This window comes from Amphibalanus amphitrite, unplaced genomic scaffold (genome assembly GCF_019059575.1).
Source record: "Amphibalanus amphitrite isolate SeventyFive unplaced genomic scaffold, NRLGWU_Aamphi_draft 000978F_arrow, whole genome shotgun sequence".
NCBI lineage: Eukaryota > Metazoa > Arthropoda > Thecostraca > Balanomorpha > Balanidae > Amphibalanus > Amphibalanus amphitrite.
The window spans coordinates 39760-55205 of NW_024882472.1; the positions used below are offsets into that span (position 1 = coordinate 39760).

General features: G+C 52.0%; 1 protein-coding gene across 1 annotated transcript; it reads right to left on the reverse strand.

The window, feature by feature from the left end:
- Positions 1-2759: 2759 nt before the first annotated feature.
- LOC122368821 (basic proline-rich protein-like) lies at positions 2760-7900 on the reverse strand. The gene is made up of 2 exons (XM_043343080.1): positions 7794-7900; positions 2760-6387 (listed from the first exon to the last, which is right to left on the reverse strand). Exons 1-2 carry the CDS (start codon positions 7815-7817, stop codon positions 2959-2961), a joined length of 3453 nt encoding a protein of 1150 aa, XP_043199015.1. The 5' UTR covers positions 7818-7900; the 3' UTR covers positions 2760-2958.
- Between the last annotated feature and the right edge of the window lie 7546 nt (positions 7901-15446).

Here is a 15446-nt window from a genome sequence, read left to right on the forward strand (position 1 = left end):
GACAGACTCGTCGGATTGTGTCAGATAAGCTGATTGGTTAAAGCTGAGCTGGTTGGAGCTGATTGGTAAAAAACCAAAGCCTCGCCGCGGGTGGCTGTATTGTCGGATAAGAACGCATTCCTGGGATAAGGACGCATTCCTGGCGTATTTTCTTTTAAAATTGCCGATAACTACGAATGGAGTCCGAAATCGGCCGTAAGGAGGACGACAGATAGGTTTTCGGACACGGGCCACAAGATGGCTATCTCAGTTTCAATCCCCATGTTAAAGGTGGCCCTTTTCCTTTAACCCGGCGGCCGCTGGGCCTCCGCGACACCCGCCGGCCGCTGGGGGGGGGCATATAGTTGCCCCCCCTTTACTTCTGCGACGATATCGTCGCAACGCGAAGAGATAGAGAAGCGAAACTTTGCACACATCTTCCTGAATACCTAGTCGAGGTTGTGTCCAAATTTGGTGTCGATCCCATTTGAAATGACGTCACAGTGACGTCATAAGTGAAATTATAGATTTGCGACTCTCATATTCCTCACGATACATCAGATATATGGGACCGAATATAAAGGGCCGATTATTGGTCAGAAACTAGATGGAAGTGTAGTTAGATGTTTTAGGATGACAGCAGGTGCTGTCTAGTTCATTTACAGTCGAGTTTCATGCTCAGCGTCATCAGAAACGGTCTATATCGGAAAGCGACAAAACTTTATGACGTCACTGTGACGTCATCTTAGGTGCTACAACCACAAAACTTTCCTCAAACATTGCCTAGGTATTCATTTGAAGCTATGCCAAGTTTCACGTTCGCAGCTCGGAGCTTTCGCTTTCGGAGATATTTCACAAAACGTAAAGGGGGGCAACTTTATGCCCCCCCCCCAGCGGCTCGTGGGTTAAATTGGGTATCATCGGATTTGTCTTTTAGTAGGCAGCATGCCTATTTTCAAGTTTGTTAGTAAATATATTTTTACGGATAGCCTACGCGCGAATAGGTATGAATTAGGGGAGAGTGGTGCAGGAGGCCCCCCCTTAAGCTCAGTTGCTATTTTTAGACAACTGATAATATTTAAGAGCTAACGTGTGCATGCGCTGTGAGCATGCATCATTTTCCCATACATATTTGCATTCAAAATGAATCTAGGGGGTACACAAACCGTAAACTTTAACATTTTGGAAAAAGTTGCAAAAGGGCCTCTTACACTATGGGTATGGTAAGACGCCCCCCCCCCTCGGGCGTTTAACAAGGCAAGTCGACTTGTAAAAGACGTTTTGCGAACACAGCTGCAAGGCCTTTTATTTCGAAAAGCTAAGCAAATACGGTGTTATCGAAACCAATAACACTTCCAAAGCGCTCGAACAATGCGAAAACTAGCACAACCAAACGCTGATGACCAACGAAAATTGTACCTATTACCTCTAGAAAAAGAAACAGAAAAAAAGAAACAAAAACAAACTCCTTGAAAAAAAGAATGCCACGCCTGCCGCAGGTGCAGGCGTTTTAGCATCGGGGGCGTTTTTTATCGGGGGGGGCGTTTTATAATCCTCGAAGGGAGGGCCTCTTAACAAAATGCAGTGTTTTAACGTCACAATATTTATGGTTTATGAGACATTTGCAGCGCACCAGAACATGGTCTATTCTGAAGCTAACATGTGACAATTTCGATGAGATAAGATTGCATTTGATAGTCATTGTTTTTTCAGATGTATAAGGGTGATAAAGATGCATATATCTAGCAAGTAAAGGGGCAAAAACAGAAACAGGCTTACCAAAAGTCGCTGCGACGCACCTAATACCTCAGGTTTCGTGAGTTGTTGTTTCAAGAGGGCTTCTGCTTTACAAGAACATTAAAAAATAAATAACATTATTGGTTTGGTAAAAAAAGCGATGGGGCCTCTTACCGACCCTGGGCGTCTTACACGGATCTCCCCTAATGGTATAAGGCTTCCTCAAAACTTGTCATGTTTATGCCCCTTTTTGGCTCTCCTAACCTGACGATGAACCATGACGTTCTCTGTCATACCTAGATAGGGTGGAGCTGGAGACTTCCATTTCGCGTCTAGCTATAGACGCGTCTACATGTTAGTCGCCAGTTGGACGCCAGTGGAAGTATCCACCCATAGGTATGCTTCAGTTTTTTTTTAGGTGGGATCAAAAGCACAGCGTCTGCGTTTATGACCTTGACCTGATGGTGATTTGGCCTAAGGTCACAAAAAGTCAGTTTTCGTATTATTTCTAGGTCATATGCTACACACTACACAACAATGTTCGCTATTTATATCTAAAACTCTATTTTCAGCACCTGTTTGAAGTTTACGTCTGTGACGTCGACATTTGCCGTGCAAGAGTCTATAGGCCATTTTGTACTTCAAAAGATATCGAATTGTGGTAGAAAAGATATTGAAAGTTTCGAGCTTCTTTCTCTAAGCGTTTGGAAGCTATCGCAAAATATCACATACGTACCTACTGACAAGCGAGCGCAAAAACTCGCACTCGAATAGGATAGTCTTCCGAGAGCCAAAGAAAAGTACATAGTTACCCCAACAAATGCGCTCTAAAAAACAATTATTTTCCACCGTAGGTAATATTTATTTATGACAAACGCACCATTGCATTTGCAGAAACAACACGATCACTCGCAATTACATAAACGTATCACTCAACATTCAGCAAAACAAGCAAATAAATTAATGTAACTTAAAGCAACAAGCAACAAAACATACTGATCCAACAACTGGAAACCCGCATTTGCATGCCTTTCGGGAACATCGTCACAGACACAATGCCAGCTATTCACTATGCGATACACTTCGCATGCCGCCCAGCACTTGTATATCGGGCCGCTACACGCCGCTCCGTTAAGTTCGGTAACCTGACTCCGTGTCGGGCCGACCCAGACTGGTTCGGAGAGCTGACTTCGAGTCGGGCCGACGCAGCTCATTAGCAGCTGGCCGGGGGCCCAGCGCAGCTCAGCCGCGCTGCAGCAGCAGCTGGCCGGGCACCTGCTGGTCGCGCCGGCGCGTCAGCAGGTCCGCCAGCGGCCCCTCGCTCGAGCTCGGGCGGCGGGGGTGAGCCGAGCCGGGCAGGCCCGATCCCGGTCTCGCAGGCAGGCGCTGGCCGAACTGGCCAGGTCCCGGACGGAAGCCGGGCGGAGGCCGCGACGGGAACCCGGCCGGGGGCGGCCGCCGGAAGCCGGGCGGGGGCCGCCGCTGCAGCTCCGGCCGCGGCCTCGGTCCGTCGGGGGACGATCCGGACGGCCTTTGCTGAAACTCAGCTGGGTGCCTGTCCTGGTCCGGAGCGCCGGAAGGTCGGACTCTCGGTGGCGCCCTCGTCTGCTCGTCGGTCTCAGAGGGTCTCTGCTGGAACCCGAACGGGGGCCTACGCTGACCAGCCGGCGGTCTGCGCTGGCCAGCGGGGCCCCTCGGGGGTCTCTCAGAAGGATTCTGTTCGAACTGGTTGTGGGGCCTCTGCTGGAAGTCACTCGGAGGTCTCTGCTGGAAATCGTTTGGAGGCCTCTGCTGGAAGTCACTCGTAGGTCTGCGCTGGAGGCCATTAGGCCTCTGCTGGAAGTTGTTCGGTGGTCTCTGTTGGAAGCCATTCGGAGGCCTTTGCTGGAAGCCATTCGGAGGCCTTTGCTGGAAGTCATTCGGAGGCCTTTGCTGGAAGTCACCTGGAGGTCTCTGTAGACCGAAGGAAGAAGACGGCCTAGGTGGCCTGGGAGGAGACGAAGGCCGCTGCTCTTGGACTGACTTTTCTGTCACCTGACTGGCTTCCTGTCTGTTGTCGGGATGAGGCTGCAGCGGGAGGCGGCCGTCAGAACTCGGACCGGAAAGACTCGGAGGGAAACGTGTCCGGTCTTTGGATGGAGGACCGGAGGTCAGCTGGTTGAACGGCGGGCCCTGAGGGCGTCCCTTGGGGAGCGGTCTGCGCTGAGGCGGGCCGGGACGGGGGCGTCGGAAGGGAGGCTCGGGAAGGCCTCCGAAGGACTGCGGCGGGGCTCTCTCAGTCGACTGGGTGCTGAAGGGAGGCGGTCGGTTCTGGTTGCGATGCACAGGAGGTCCGATCGGCCTTCCCTGGAACGGAGGGAAGGGAGTCGAGCCGCTGATGGCGCCCGGCCGAGATTGCACGCTGCCACCGGCGAAGCGATGAGCTCCACCGAACGGCCGCGGGGAGTCCGGCAGGTGGCTCGTGGAGGGTCTCTGTCCGTCATCACCGGATGGTCGAGGCGAGCCGCCCGGGCGTTGGACTCCGAAATGCTGCTGTGCGGGACCAGTTGGGGGCCTCGGATGGCCCGTGTTCTTGGGTCCAGAGGGAAACTGCGTGGGTCTCGCACCAAGGTGCTGCCTGGGCGGGAAGCCGGGGAACGGACGCTGGTCGGGGGGACTTCCAGGGCGACGAACATCTTCGGAAGGATTTGCTCCGAACGGCGGCAGGCTTCCAGGGCGGGCGGGCGCCTGTCCTGGGCGAGGACGCTGACCGAATGATGGCGGAGGCCTGGGGAGAACGGACGACTGCTGATGACTCGTCGACTCATCGGCTCCAGGGAAGCGGATCTTACCACCGCTCGTGGCCTCCTTTTCGGGAGCTGGCGCCGGCGCCGGCGGACCAACGGGTCTGCGGACGGTGTGCACGACAGACGGCTGCTGCTGAGGAGCCGCAAACGTGGGCCTCGAGGGGACCTGCGTCGGCCGCCGCTCTCCCGAGACAAAGGTGCCGGACACCTCCACCCGCTGGGACTGGGGCGGCTGAGGCGGCGCCGCGCTCGCCTGGGGTCCAGCTGACGGTTGCGACTGGGGCGCGCTGAAACGAGAAGTGTCCGTGATCGGCTTGAAGCCGGACTCGTAGACGACCTCTGATGGCACGGCGCGTTCGGAAGAGGCCTGGACAGACTGCGGGCGGGGGCCCTGGAAGGCCGGCGATGCCGACTGACGACCGCCGTGAACCTGTGGACGAGTGGCCTGGAACCTCTGGACGTTCGGTCTGCGAATGGACGCAGCAACAGACTGTCTCGGAGGTTCCCGGCCATTTTGTATGGCAGCGGGGCCGTAGTTCTCCCGTCTTGGGCCCCTGGCTAGTTCAGCCTTCGTCAGTACGTCAAATAGCTCGCGCAGGGGTCTGGTCGTGACCTGTTCCGCGGGGAGGCTCGGAACGACAGGCTTGGGAACGTCCTCGGAGGACAGTTCGTTTTCGTTCTGTTCTTTCTCCTCCGCCAGTTTCTGCTTCAGCTTGGTTACTTTATCAGTCAGGTTCTGCTCGTTGTCGCTTTTACCGCCATTCGGTGGCCCTGGCTGGTCTGAAAACTGCTGCAGACTATCGGAGCTGGGCTCCTGCGCTGCCTGAGCTGTATCTCTGGATCCCGGCGACGCCAGCTGCGGCGCCTGCAGGGGCGGCTGCGGCGCCTGGGTCGGCTCGCGGGGAGGGGCGAACGGCGGGTAGTCGGGGTACTCCTCCGCACTCGGTTTGTAGTAGACGGTTTCCTCCGAACCGGCGTCGGCCGGCTGGGTGGCGGCCGGCTCCTCTGTGGGCCGCGCCGTGCTGGTGGGCGGCTGGATGGGTCTCCGGCGGCGGCTCGGCCGTCTGGCGGGGGTCGCCGATGTCTCGGTGGTGGCCTGCTGTGAGGGCCTGCGTCTCCTCTGGTGGGACGGGCTGTGGACAGGCCGGCGGCGGCGCAGTCCGAACGGCCTCCGCAGCCTCGGGGCCTCCGTGGCAGAGTCCTTCGCCTCAGTGCCCTGCTGGTCTGAGGTGGAGTCGGTGGCCGGTTCCTCGGACTTTTCAGCAGCGGCTGGCTTCTGGCGCCGCCTGATCACAGACAGCCGGGCTGGGTCCCGGGCGGCGCTCAGGCGCAGCTTCTTCCTCCGCTGCCTGAGGAGCGCCAGCCGGGCGCTGTGTCCCGCGCTGGCGCTGCCCTCCTCGGCGTCACTGGCACGTCCGTCCGCCGGCCCCTGGTCCTGACCGCCTGGTTCGCCGCCGGCATCACTCCTCTGCTCCGCCTCAGCCTGCTGGTTCCGCTCGCTGGGAGTCGGCGTCTGGTCGCCGGGAGTCGGCGTCTGGTCGAAGGAGAGCTGGTCGCCGCTGGAGAAGCCTTGCTCGGTCAGGTGGGTCACGTAGCTGGCCAGCTGGGCCGCTCGCGATCTCTGGCTGTCGCCGTCGGCGGCCTCCCCAGACCGTTCTGAGGCGGCCGGCGCGCCGCTCCTGTCCCAGGCCGGTCCGGGCCACGCGGCGGTCGACTCGCTCTGGTCGGCGAACAGGCCGAACCGGCTGCGGAAGTCGGTGTCGGCAGAGTCTGACGGCCCGCCAACCGCCGCCTGAGCCCAGACGACCACCGGGGCCACCTCGGCGGCGGGTCCGGGCCCGGCCAGGGCTGAGCAGGCGCCGAGCACCGCGGCCAGCGCCGAGAGCTGCAGCAGAGAGACGGGCACGGCGGTCACACACGGGCACAGCGAGACACAGGGCACAGCGTTACACACGGGCACAACGAGACACTAATAGTGGCGACACAGCCGACAAACGGAGCGGCGGCGAGACTTTGAGAACGAAACACAATTGCTGAGTGGAAACAGATATCAAACCATTCTGGAGAATCATGAATACTCCACTGGGACACATATTGCCCACAAAAGTTGTATCCCGTGTTTAGCCTGAAATCAGTCAGGTCCGTTCCATTCACTTTAGCGCTGAGGTTACAACTGGCAAACCTGTCTCCACACTGTTGCAATAAGTCTGACCCATTGCGCGGCGAAGCGCGAGAGCGATGACGTCAGCAATGAGCCTGCTTTACTAGCATGACGTCACCTGATATCTGAGAAATTGACAGGTTTGACCTGACCCGTGACCTCAGCTGGCTGACCGGAAGCGGAGCTCACTACCATACCCGTGCCGCTGTCCGTTATCCAAACTGGTTCGTGACAAGCTCATTGCAAAAAATAGGCCAGCTATTGCAACGATGAGCATTGGGCATATGCGAACAGGAAGCCAGGCATTAGCGCAGCATTTGCATATTATTGGCTGATAGGATTTAAAGAAACAGTTGCTGCAAATGAATGTGCAGTTCCGAATGAACTGGAATATGAGATGTGAAGCAATGCGCTTCGATGCAGCCAGTAGGTTGTTTGGTTTGATTCTAAAAGCATTCAACCTATTTAGCTGGGTGCTCTTTCATATGTTTCCATGAAACCACACATAAATAGTTAACAATGTAAAATAATATCCCAATAGTATATACGTCACGTATTCCAGAGACGAGCAAAAGCATCTTAAGGTTGTCAATATGACAAAATACAAATAAACGTTCACATGAAATGATTTCCTTGCTCGGTTTCTTTATGTACGCGTAAGATGATCAGCGTAACCTTCTCCAAATACATAGTATCATGAATTGTAGCGGTAAACCATTTTTTAGGATTTTCAGAACTGGCAGATTCCGTGCTAGAAAACCTAGTTTCGATAATTGTGATAAGAAAAGTGAAACATGCTGAAGAAAGTGGCAGAACTGCCTGAAATAAAAATAAATTGAAAAACCTATGCCGCACAGCGGTTCACGTGTCACTTCGTTTGAGCCGTTCACGTCAGAAAATATTTTTCAGTCACCCGTGACGGTCTGTAAAAACAGACAGGTGCGCACCACAAAAGGCCGCCACTGTTTCCGACGCCGGCGGCCCGGAGCGGTTTGACGTTCTCACTCCATGGCGCGCCACAGCGAAGGGCGTCACTCGGCACTCGACACAGGGCGGTCGGATTATTCAGCGGCTCACTGCTGATCGGCGGCCTCCACCCGTGTCCGATAGACAGAGCACTGGTCACTAACCGTGAGTATCCGTGTTCGCGCCATGGCGGCTGCGAGCCCTGTGTACGGGCCGGTGTCCAATGATACACTGCCGGTGGCCGGCGCCCACCGGGCCAGATATAGGTCATTGTTCGACGGCCCCCTCCCCGTCTCGGCGGCTTTCCTGCCGGGTTGCGCGGCACACCGGAAAACCGGTATACCGGAACCGCTGGGCTGTCCGCGCCGCGAGCCGCCGGCAGCCGCGAGTTGGGCAAGGAGTCGGCTCTGAGGAGGCGGACCTGCGCCCCCGGATTTCGGCGGCCTTGACCCCGAGCTGAGCAGACGCCGTGTCCGGCCTGAGTCACCGATCCGCGCCCGGGCCAGGATGAGACTGCTGGGCATTAGTGTCAACAGGTGTTGTGCAAGGTGGGCGCATCTACTAATGAATAGCATGCACATTGCACAGTGCTCATTGCACAGCGTCCATTGCACACAACTTCCGGAGGAGTTGTGCGTCATCGATACGTGGGCGGCTGGGGCGTGCTATGGCCTGGCTGTGATACTCCCGAATTTTCTCTCAGTTGAAATGTGTTGTGGTGAACTAACTTAAAGGGACCCTCCCACCTTCCAAAAAGTTTATGAATTGGCATGAAAGTGATGTCGCTCGGTTCAGAAAGAGCGAAAACGAATATCTACCAAATTTCACCGAAAAATATTCACCGGTTTTCAAGATATTAGACTTTTACTTTTGTTTACTTTTTGGGATCTCCGCTGTTTCTAGCGACTTTTTTTAGAAGTGCGGCGTTTGCGGCAGATGTTGCGCGCAAATAGCATATACCACCGCGTGCTACAAAACGTTTTAGTCAAACATTTAAAAATCGTTAGATATTTGCGCTGACGTCACACATTCAGAGGGGTATTCCTAAGCATTAGCCCCTCTGAATCAAAACGCTGCAATTTTGAAATTCAATATTTCCGATTTAAGGCATTTCTCGATGTTGTGAGTGCCGAAACCGGTAATTGTGAGCCAGGGACCCCATTTTGGCTATCATAACTCAAATCTAATGTTAAGGTGGGAGGGTCCCTTTAAGGCAAAAAAAATCCGGCAAGCGGCTATTTTTCTGTTGGTAAAACTGGCCTCTGACCTGTAACGTGAAACGACATCGATAGCAGTGGGATCAATGAGACTGACACCTAGTACACAGATACAAATACCACAGGGTGTCCGGAAAAAAGTTTACCCAAAGATTCTTTATTAAAATTTGTGATTTGTATTCAACTCATCTGAAATTTATACGATGCTTTAACAATGCAATGGGAAGTAAGAGGGCAAAGTTTCATGCGAATCGGTTGTGCTTAGCAGGAGTGGTGGCACGTCAAGACCCTAGAAGACCCGTGACCGGCAAAACATTTTATCTTTGACCTGACCTGTGACGTCATCGGTGACCCCGAGGTCAACAAAATTGGATTACCTTCAACAAATTTTATAGGACTTTCGAACGCAGTTTGAATTTTGCGGATCCGTTCGGTAGTTTCTGAGATACGAGGGGGGCAAAAATAGCCCCTCCCCCCACCAGGTCGCGTTATAAACCGATCCCACCAGGGCGCGGGTTAATGATGGTCATTGGTCGTTTGAGTAAAAAGGTCAGTCAATTCGTCCCGGAGACAGCAGGGGTCGAGCCAAGCATCTCCCATACGGCAAGCAGCGCCTGGCAATAAGCTATTTCCTTCACGAGACCGGGGGTACGGGGTCAGCCGTGTCACTGGTATAAAACAATTCGGCATGTCGCACACCGAATACTGGTGTGATTTGGAGGACTCGTTGGGAAGTCAATCACCGCCGAGCTTGCAGCGAAGGCCGTCAGCGAACCGGAAGCTCCTGTATCACGTGGCCCAGTTCAAATGACTGTCATTGGCTGCAGCCTGCAACTTAACCCTCGCCCGCACATGGGGGGGGGGTGGTTGCCACCCCCCCCCCAGGTAGTCTTTCTGCTCTGCACTCAACATTTTTAGAGCTAGAAGGCTGATGTTTCGTATAGCTGCTCCTCTATCCTTTCTTGATGTCCACTGAAAATTTCAAGTTTCTGTGATTTTTGGTTTCGGAGATATGACCTTGCTTTTCAGGTCATGTCATGACCCAAATGGCCAATTCTCAACATCTTGCGTTTGCCATGGGCCTTATGAGCTTTTGACACCCTGATTTCGGCCTTTTTTGCCAATCTTACCTCCCACCTATCATGGAACATGTTGTTCGACGATGTACAGGGGTCAAGGTCAGGGTCAAGGTCAACCTAGGTCATCTAAGATAATTGCGTTTTAGGCAAGCTGAATTTACTTTTTTTGAAGTTTTTGGACTGCAGTTTTGGTAAAAGCTTCTCAGATCATGATTTCATGCAATATGGACCCAAAAACAATCGGTGCACACATCAGTATACACACAGACACACACAGACATACAAACACATATAATTGACCTTGACCTAACTTGACCTGAAATGACCTCAGCAGCAAAATTCTGGTCGGGTAGTGTGACAAAGAGGTTCTAGCTGGCTTGGCACCAGAAAACAGCATCGTCATCGGTATTTGATACGCAGCACACTTGATATCCAACGGTGACCCAAAACAGCAACATTTTTTAGTTTGACCTGACCTGGAAGGTCAATGACTGACCTGAGAAGGTAAAACTGGGTATCATTGGATTCGTCTCTTCCCAAAGAATCTTTTTGGTCTTTACTGCTAAGCTCTATCTCCAACAGGAACGAAATGGCGCGGGGGGGTGGCAACCACCCCCCCCCCCCATGTGCGTTCTAGGATGGGAAAATGGCATGTGCGGGCGAGGGTTAAGCGGTGAGCGGCGCGCAGACTGGCTGGGCAGAGATGCGGCGCTCCGTGCTTAGAAAAGACGGCCACTCGGCGACATTTTCACTCAAACAAGCCCCACATTGAAATCATTCATTCTCGATGCCACACATAAGTTTATCAGGGCCATAGTGTAGTGTCATCTCTAAACGTGGACTTTGTGTTTGCGCTTGCTAGTGGAAAGGAACACTGGAGTATATGGCCGACGTTTGGTTACATAACTTCCTGGCGGTGTAACTAAGTATTACCTACTCAAGGAAGCGGATAACTTACTGATTCCTTGAGCGTGAACTTCTAACAAAGTAACATGAGCTACACATGTTGCGAAACAGACGTCAGAGCGGAATTCCTATCGACAATGGCGAGCTGCTTTTCCGGGGACCCACAGCCGGGAGAAAGAGAAAGTCGACGTCTGAAAATCGAGATCCACGAACCGTGTTCGTGCCAGGGAAGACATGATCCCTCGGTTTCCTGTGGGTCAGTCACGAGCGTTGTCTTGAATTAACATTGTCTGTACTGCCTGGTTAGCAGTGGCGATACCATGGGTGTCCTTACATTTTTTTTTTTGGTCTTTTACAGCTTCCGATATAATTTGTTTATTCCGCGCCGGGCCGGTGCTCGGCGCCACCCCTTCTAACTCGGCTCCGGGGGCACGTAGCGACACGCAGTAGGTAAGCGACATTGGAAAGAGCGTCCAAAACCAGGACGAAAATACCCTTGGGTCATTTTTTTTAGGTCAGGACAAAAGTCAGGTCATCAGAGGGCATCAAACGCAAAATGCTGCTTCATTTTACGAAACACCGGCGTATAACATGGGAACCAATAGAGCTACAGCGCTGCTTAAAAGGACCCTCCCACCTTAACATTATATTTTATCCTATAGTCGTGTTAAAGGTTGGCCGTCTTACCCTATCGATAAGGCCGTTTTACCCCATGGGGTGGGGGTATGATGGTTTTCTTCAACAGTTGCGAAAATAGCTACAATGCGTTTGCTACATCTGCTTCAAATCTCATCGTCTGGCCATTGGAAGTCAAATGTCTAAAGAACGTTTTCATTCGGTTTCAAGTCCCGGTGTGATTTCTACGCAGTCGAAAAATGGCGCTTAACCCGCGCACCGACGGGGGGGGCGGATATCCGCCCCCCTGAGGTTTTTCGCGAATAGCGGGAAAACCGCGGCGCGTAGCGCCGCGAAATTTGGTATGCCTATAACCTCATCAATTTTACACATGGTGTGCAAGTTTGAACCTCCTACCTTTTAAGGTCAGGTCACCAGGTCACTTTGAATGACCCAACCTCAAGTCACTTTTTTGCAACTTTGTCACCGTGCCAGAGCTACAGTAGATGTCGGAGGCCTTTGAAAGTCGCAGGATATTATTAGGTCATTAGTAGCTACAATTTGTATATCTCGGAATTTTGATATCGGTGACCTAAGGTCAGGTCAATTTCGCGACCTCCCCATTATAAGTCAATGGGGGGAAAAATCAACTCCCTGTTTTTACCACTAAAACGGGTCGGAATGGCCCCATATACCATACATGACTTCATATACGATCAACCTTCACTACCTTGAGGTCTGTTTTGCTGTTGGGCAGCTGTGAGGTCATGTGACGTCATCAAAGGTCACCAAAGGTTTTTGGCCAATAACTCCGTACAGGAACAAGATACAGACGCGTGGATGGTCTCATTGTGTTCAGCTCGTCAAGACGCATCGAATGATATACATGATGACCTCGAGGTCACGTGACCTGAGGTCAACCTTTGACCTTGACCTTTCGAGGTCAACATATATATCATTCGATGCGGATTGACGAGAGGATCACGATGATGCCCTTAGTTTGTTCCTATCTTGACTAATTCGAAAGTTATTCGAGAAAAACTCTCTCCATATCTAGCGCCGCCATTTTGGCTTTTTCGACCCCTGTGACGTCATCTTTGACCTGACCTGAAAATGACCTTAGTAAAAATTGTAGATCTTGGCCGTGCGTATCCGATGCCGTTTACCGCTTGTCGCTATCTTGCTTCGTTCTCGAGATCTCAGGGGGGGCGGTCATCCGCCCCCCCCCCCCCCGTCGGTGCGAAGTTGGTCGGTGCGCGGGTTAAGTTGTGGTGGCAGTCTTAGTTACGGAGCGAGCGAAGCGAGCGTAGTCTTTCCTTAGATTAACGGAAATTTCTGAGTATGAGCGGCCGGCCGGCCGGCCGGCCGTGCGGACGCTTTTGCGAGGCTTATATCTCAGCAACCACTTGACCGATTTACACGCGGTAAATTTTGTAGGGTAGCTTCATTCCTTCTACCAAGTATTGGACTATTCCCGATGCACGTGGGTGACCCCTTATGCACGTGCCACGTGCAAAACGAAGAGGTGTCAGTTTTGTAATTGTTGCAATATTTCGGTAACTACTTGGCCGATTGCGCTGAAAGTTGGCATGTAGGTAGGCATCCACTAGGCAATGCATATCCATGTGCCAGAGTTGGGGTGCTGCTGCACGTGCGCACGTGCAGGGGTCGTTTCCAGATCTCGAGAACGGCTGGACCGATGGCGCTCAAATTTGGTACACGGTTGGGGACCAGTTAGTAGGGTGCCGTGCACAAGTCAGTTTGGACCCATTTTGCACGTGCGCACGTGCAGGGTGCCGCTTCCAGATCTCGAGAACGGCTGGGCCGATTGTGCTCAAATTTGGCACATCGCTAGAGACCGGTTAGTAAGGTGCCGTGCACACAAGTCAGTTGGAGGTACCCCCTCGCAATTTTGCACGTGCAAGGCCCACCCTCTCGCTCGCTCCGTTAGTCGCCCCAAAAGGCGTTATACTGGTCTTACCCCACTTTCCCTAGCTAACACGCATGACCATTTCTAATCCCAGTCATCGTAACACATCGATGACGATATGGGCAATTACCGCTCCCACATGGTCTTGAGCCACTTGACGACAAGCGACCTTTGATAGATCAAAGCATTTAGTCAATTTCAGAGCAGGTACAGATAACATAACTCTTCTAATACGAATAACTACTTCAAAAATGGACTCTAGTTACGCTACAGTTCTAAAAATAAGTAGGTATTCGCCTCACTATCATACCTGACGGGCCATCCTCGCTTTTGTCGAAAAAAAGAATAGGGTAACTGTGGGGAAAACGCACCCCTGGGTTAAACGCCTCCCCTAAAAAATCGTATTTCTTATCGACGGATAGGTGTTTTATACTGTCTTTCAGAACAGTCAGCTGCTTGTTTACGTAGGTCTCTATTTCCGGTTCTGCGTCTTGAGGAGCAGCGTAGGTAGGTGCTGATGTTGGTTTTGGGTGTTGTTTTTGTTGTTTTTACAGAAGATTCCTAATATTTTGATGCCCTCTTTATATTACAAAACTTGCTATTGTGCACATCACTAAAAACTGCGTTTTATTGTCATTCTGTTGAATTTATTATGCTGCGGCGTTAGTGGCGCGTTTTTTGTCAATATTTTGTTGACCGGAAATGGAGCGGATGGGGAAAGACGCCTACTCGATGCATGGGGCAAGACGCCCCCAGTTTTCTAAAAGGGGGGCGTTTTGCACGGTGGTGAGAGTGCAGGGTAGCGCCTTGTAGGTGGGTGCCGAAAAGGCCTCTCCGTGTCCTTTTTTGCTGATATATCCTAAACGACTGCAGGTATCGTCACCAAACTTTCAGGACTCCTCCGGGCATCCATTTTATACATTGCAACAAAATGTTATTCCAAAGGCTATAATAGGTTGACCACAAATGACGTCAGAATGACGTCAAGTTCTGCAATGTTCATCATGTTCTGTTGCTGGATGGGGTGGGGGCGCTTTGCACATGGGTGTGGGCGTATTACCCAGGGTGTGGGGCAAAACGCCCTTTTGTAAGGGTATGCGAAAACCTTTTTGGAGAGTTAAATACCACACGCAGGTGTCTTTTCTTGGTCTCAAAGCGTGGTAACAAGAATGAGCTACATGATGGTGCCCAAAGGTTTGAGTAATCTGTGTTGGGTTGAGTGTCAGAAGGTTTCGCGCTTAACCCTCGCCCGCACATGGGGGGGGGGGGGTTGCCACCCCCCCCCCAGGCAGTCTTTCTGCTCTGCACTCAACATTTTTAGAGCTAGAAGGCTGATTTTTCGTATAGCTGCTCGACTATCCTTTTTTGATGTCCACTGAAAATTTCAAGTTTCTGTGATTTTTGGTTTCGGAGATATGACCTTGTTTTTCAGGTCATGTCATGACCCAAATGGCCAATTCTCAACATCTTGCGTTTGCCATGGGCCTTGTGAGCTTTTGACACCCTGATTTCGGCCTTTTTTGCCAGTCTTACCTCCCACCTATCATGGAACATGTTGTTCGACGATGTACAGGGGTTAAGGTCAGGGTCAAGGTCAACCTAGGTCATCTAAGATAATTGCGTTTTAGGCAAGCTGAATTTACTTTTTGTGAAGTTTTTTGACTGCATTTTTGGTAAAAGCTTCTCAGATCATGATTTCATGTGATATGGACCCAAAAACAATCGGTGCACACATCAGTATACACACAGACACACACAGACATACAAACACATATAATTGACCTTGACCTAACTTGACCTGAAATGACCTCAGCAGCAAAATTCTGGTCGGATAGTGTGACAAAGAGGTTCTAGCTGGCTTGGCACCAGAAAACAGCATCGTCATCGGTATTTGATAAGCAGCGTAGGTACTTGATATCCAACGGTGACCCAAAACAGCAACATTTTTTAGTTTGACCTGACCTGGAAGGTCAATGACTGACCTGAGAAGGTAAAACTGGGTATCATTGGATTCGTCTCTTCCCAAAGAATCTTTTTGGTCTTTACTGCTAAGCTCTATCTCCAACAGGC

Excerpts from the sequence above, each read along its gene's own strand:
- LOC122368821 (XM_043343080.1), bottom strand. The coding sequence starts at position 7,817 with ATGGCGCGAACACGGATACTCACG. Across the intron at positions 6,388-7,793 it reads CGCGAACACGGATACTCACG|CTCTCGGCGCTGGCCGCGGT; the intron begins GTTAGTGACCAG and ends TCTCTGCTGCAG.